At 44.6% G+C, this 3677-nt stretch overlaps 1 protein-coding gene across 1 annotated transcript; it reads left to right on the forward strand.

Moving 5' to 3' along the window:
• Nucleotides 1–408: 408 nt before the first annotated feature.
• LOC112104969 (olfactory receptor 10A7-like) lies at nucleotides 409–1266 on the forward strand. Its single transcript, XM_024197624.2, has one exon. The coding sequence runs from the start codon at nucleotides 409–411 to the stop codon at nucleotides 1264–1266; it is 858 nt and encodes a 285-aa protein (XP_024053392.2).
• Nucleotides 1267–3677: the final 2411 nt, after the last annotated feature.

A 3677-nucleotide genomic window follows, 5' to 3' on the forward strand; every position in this document is an offset into this window, starting at 1 on the left:
TCTATGGACTCATGAGTTTAGGAATATGCAGCTTCACTTTCCAGACAGATGGTCATATCACAGAGCAATAGATGTTAGAGAAGAGAAAATGTGCTGTAAGAAACAAATCTTAGGCCTGGAGGGTTCATTGGTAAATTCAAACAATTTGATTCCTTTCTCATGTATTCCTTACTGCTGGAGGAAAATATCATTCAGTATGATCAAAGACACCAGAATTTGGTCTGATGCTACCTGCAGGTAAGAGGTGCAGGGGATGAAATTTGAGGTAGGACAATTTCTAGGCTAAACAGTGTTCAGGATCTACCTTCTTTACCATGGATCATTGAAAAGAATTGGAAACCCACACGTTATGCAGCCTCACATCTTTATTTAGCTATTTTTTTCCTCAGGACAGAGTCTATTACAAGAATGACCACAGGGAATCACATTTTGGTGACCCATTTCATCCTCTTGAGATTTGTCAACCACCCTGAGTTGAGCTGTGTGCTACTTGTGGTTTTTCTATCTAGTTATCTCATTGCTCTGACTGGGAATCTTCTGATGATCATCCTCATCACTATGGCCGACACTGCCCTTTGCAATCCCATGTATTTCTTTCTCAGGAACTTGTCCTTCCTGGAGATCTCTTACACCTTGGTCACCCTGCCCAAGATACTGGCCAATCCCCTCTCAGAGGATAAAACCATCTCCTTCCTCGGCTGTTTTACACAGACATATTTCCTCCTCTTCCTAAGGGGGCTGGAGTGTCACCTCCTTGCTGTGATGGCCTATGATCGATATGTTACTATATGCCACCCACTGCCTTACCCAGTCCTTACTAACAGAAGGGCCTATGTGGGGCTTGCGGCTGCTTCCTGGGTCACCAGCCTCCTGGTGTTAATGGGTCACATTGCGACCATATTCACCTTACCCTTCCGCAGCTCTAATGAAATCACCCATTTCTTATGTGATGTTCCCCCAGTGATGGAAATGGCCTACGGGGACACCCATAGGACTGAAATCACAATTCTCCTGGTTGTCCTCTTCTTTGTCCTGCTGCCGTTCATGCTCATCCTTGTGTCCTACGCTTGTATCATCTCGACCATCCTGAAAATGCCATCAACTGAGGGTGGGCAGAAAACTTTCTCCAGCTTCTCTTCACACTTATTGGAGGTGACTCTTTTCTATGGGACGGCCTGCACCATATACATGAAAGCCAGATTAAGCCACTCACCAAATGATGAAAAACTTATTGCTCTGGTGTGGAGCATCATGACCCTATGCTAAACCCCATCATCTACAGCCTGAGGAACAAAGAGGTGAAAGGGATGCTCAGGAGATTAACTCAAAAAAAAAAAAAAAAACTATACTCAGGCACCAAGATTTTCTTCTACATTTATGGAGGCTTTTTTATTTTTCTAAATTAGAAAGGCACCGTTCAGTGAGGCAGATTGTGATGGGGTGTGTCTACCCTGCACTAGAGATTCAGCTAATCCCACATTATGGATGGAGGAAGTCGGGCATACTCCAACTGCTGCCATTGTACAAAAGGGAGCAGCCCAGTTCATTCTAGGCTGACCGTCAAGGACAAAGGAAGCCTGGTGGAGGTTCCAGCCCTGGAGTCATCTCAGCCTGCGACTGGGAGAACCACAGACCCAGAGAACCTAGGAGGAGCCCCAGAGCCTATGGCTGCCCACCCAGGAGCTGCACATGCTGAGGGACCAGAAGACCCTGCTGGACCATGGACTTCCACCACAGGAGATGGGGTAGGAAGTAGCCCAGGGAAGGAGATTAGCCCCAACTCCCAGGCCGAGTTAGCGTGTTGTGGTAGAATCCCTGCTGACCCAGTGGTGAACCCACTCGCCACTGACAGGGCCCTGGGCTGGGAACTGGTGGAGTAGGGAGGGTCCGGGTCCCCCTGTCCCCGCTGTTGCCCCCTTGGTGGTGGCCCTCCAATGTTGGCTCTTATGCCTTATTTCCCCGAACCCTCGAGCAGTGCTACTGACTCCGGCCATTGGGCCTTACTGCCCCAAACCCTTGGGCAGTGCTGCTGACTACGGCCATTGGGCCTTACTACCCCGAACTCCCAGGCAGTGCTACTGACTCTGGCCATTGGGCTGTACTGCCTCAATCCTTGGGCAGTGCTATTGACTCTGGCCGTTGGGCTGTACTGTCTGACTCTCAGGACAGAGATAGCGACTCTAGCCTTTAGGCCACACTGTAGAAGTCTCAGGGCTGACACCTAGACATCGACTGTGGGATGCCACAGCCCCACTCCACTCCAAAGAGTGACTGAGTGTGTCTACCCTGCAACACAGATCCTGACCTCAGTTACATCAAGGTAAATCCAGAGTCACTCCACTGATGTTAAAGGAGCTACTCCAGCACAATTTTGTGGATTCTCTCTGCCCTGCAGGGGGAATTCCTCTGAGCACCATTGAGATCCTGTAAAAATAAAATAAAGTAAGGATACTGTGGCTGAGCTAATAGGAACTGGGAAACCAAATCCCTTACAGAGCTTGGAAAATCTCAGCCTCCATTTCTGAAACGATGGTTGGGGTTATAAGATTATTCTAAAATAAGTTATGCTAAGAAAAACCTTACTCTGGAAAATGTCCTATTGGAGCCAAGAGGCCCTTTCCCTGGGCCAGCTTGTGTCATGATTATACAGTAGTGTAAGGGAGAAAGGGGGATGTGCACTTCAGGTCATGGAGTAAAGAGAACACAACCTCAGTGGGGCTGCTACATTACATATGTCCCATGGGTAAGTGGTAGGATCTGGCTACCACAGCTATTACATCACTCCAAGGGAAGTACATTGTATCAGGTATAGACTTGGCACGGGGTTGGTTCCCCTTGGAACAAGGACAAACCCACAAGGAAGATTGTGACTAGGGCTGTCAAACGATTAAAAAAAATAATTGCAAGATTAAAAAAATGATTTGCGATTAATCGCAGTTTTAATCACACTGTTAAATACTGGAATACCAATTCAAATTTATTATACATATTTTTGGATGTTTTTAAACATTTTCAAATATATTGATTTCAATTACAACGCAGAATACAAAGTGTAGAGTGCTTGAGTTAACTGCGGTTAATTGACAGCCCTAATTGTGCCTCTTCAAATCATAAATTGAGCTGGTCAAAAAAATTTGAGTAGACCTATTGAAATCAGTGGGCCTAGTCACAGAGTAAGGTACTACTCCATGTGAGTAAGGAAGGAAGAATTGGGCCTTTAAATTCTCAGAGTTTGGAGTGCTAAGTAAAGGCAACATGGTGAATCCTTCACTCGTACTGGTAAACAATTACTGTCACTAACACTGGTCTACAATTTTTGAGACGTCGTCTGCTTCAGAGATAAAATGTGCTATTTATTATGTATTTTGATGTGCTGAATTCAAATATGACAATTAAAACAACTGATTGGCTACTGTTTCTAAGATATTTAAGTTTTTACATTTTATGTCTATGTATATTGTGTAGATAGTAGAGTTTTAATCATAAATTGTAAACCTAGGTCTTTTCATGTGTTTATGGTTGCTTTACATGATAATATTTCACCTGTCCTGTTTATGTAACACTTTACAAATCAGCAAAAGGGTTATATAAATAAATTTTATTATGAAACAAAAGGCAAAAAACTATTATGTACATAGTTTAGTCCTATTCAGTGTCTACTCGGCGCTTCTTGGCTT

The sequence above is a fragment of the Terrapene carolina genome, unplaced genomic scaffold (genome assembly GCF_002925995.2).
Source record: "Terrapene carolina triunguis isolate 2854851 unplaced genomic scaffold, T_m_triunguis-2.0 Scaffold9189, whole genome shotgun sequence".
Classification (NCBI taxonomy): Eukaryota; Metazoa; Chordata; order Testudines; family Emydidae; genus Terrapene; species Terrapene triunguis.

Coding starts and splice junctions, on each gene's coding strand:
- LOC112104969 (XM_024197624.2), top strand. CDS start 409: ATGACCACAGGGAATCACATTTTGGTGACCCATTTCATCCTCTTGAGA.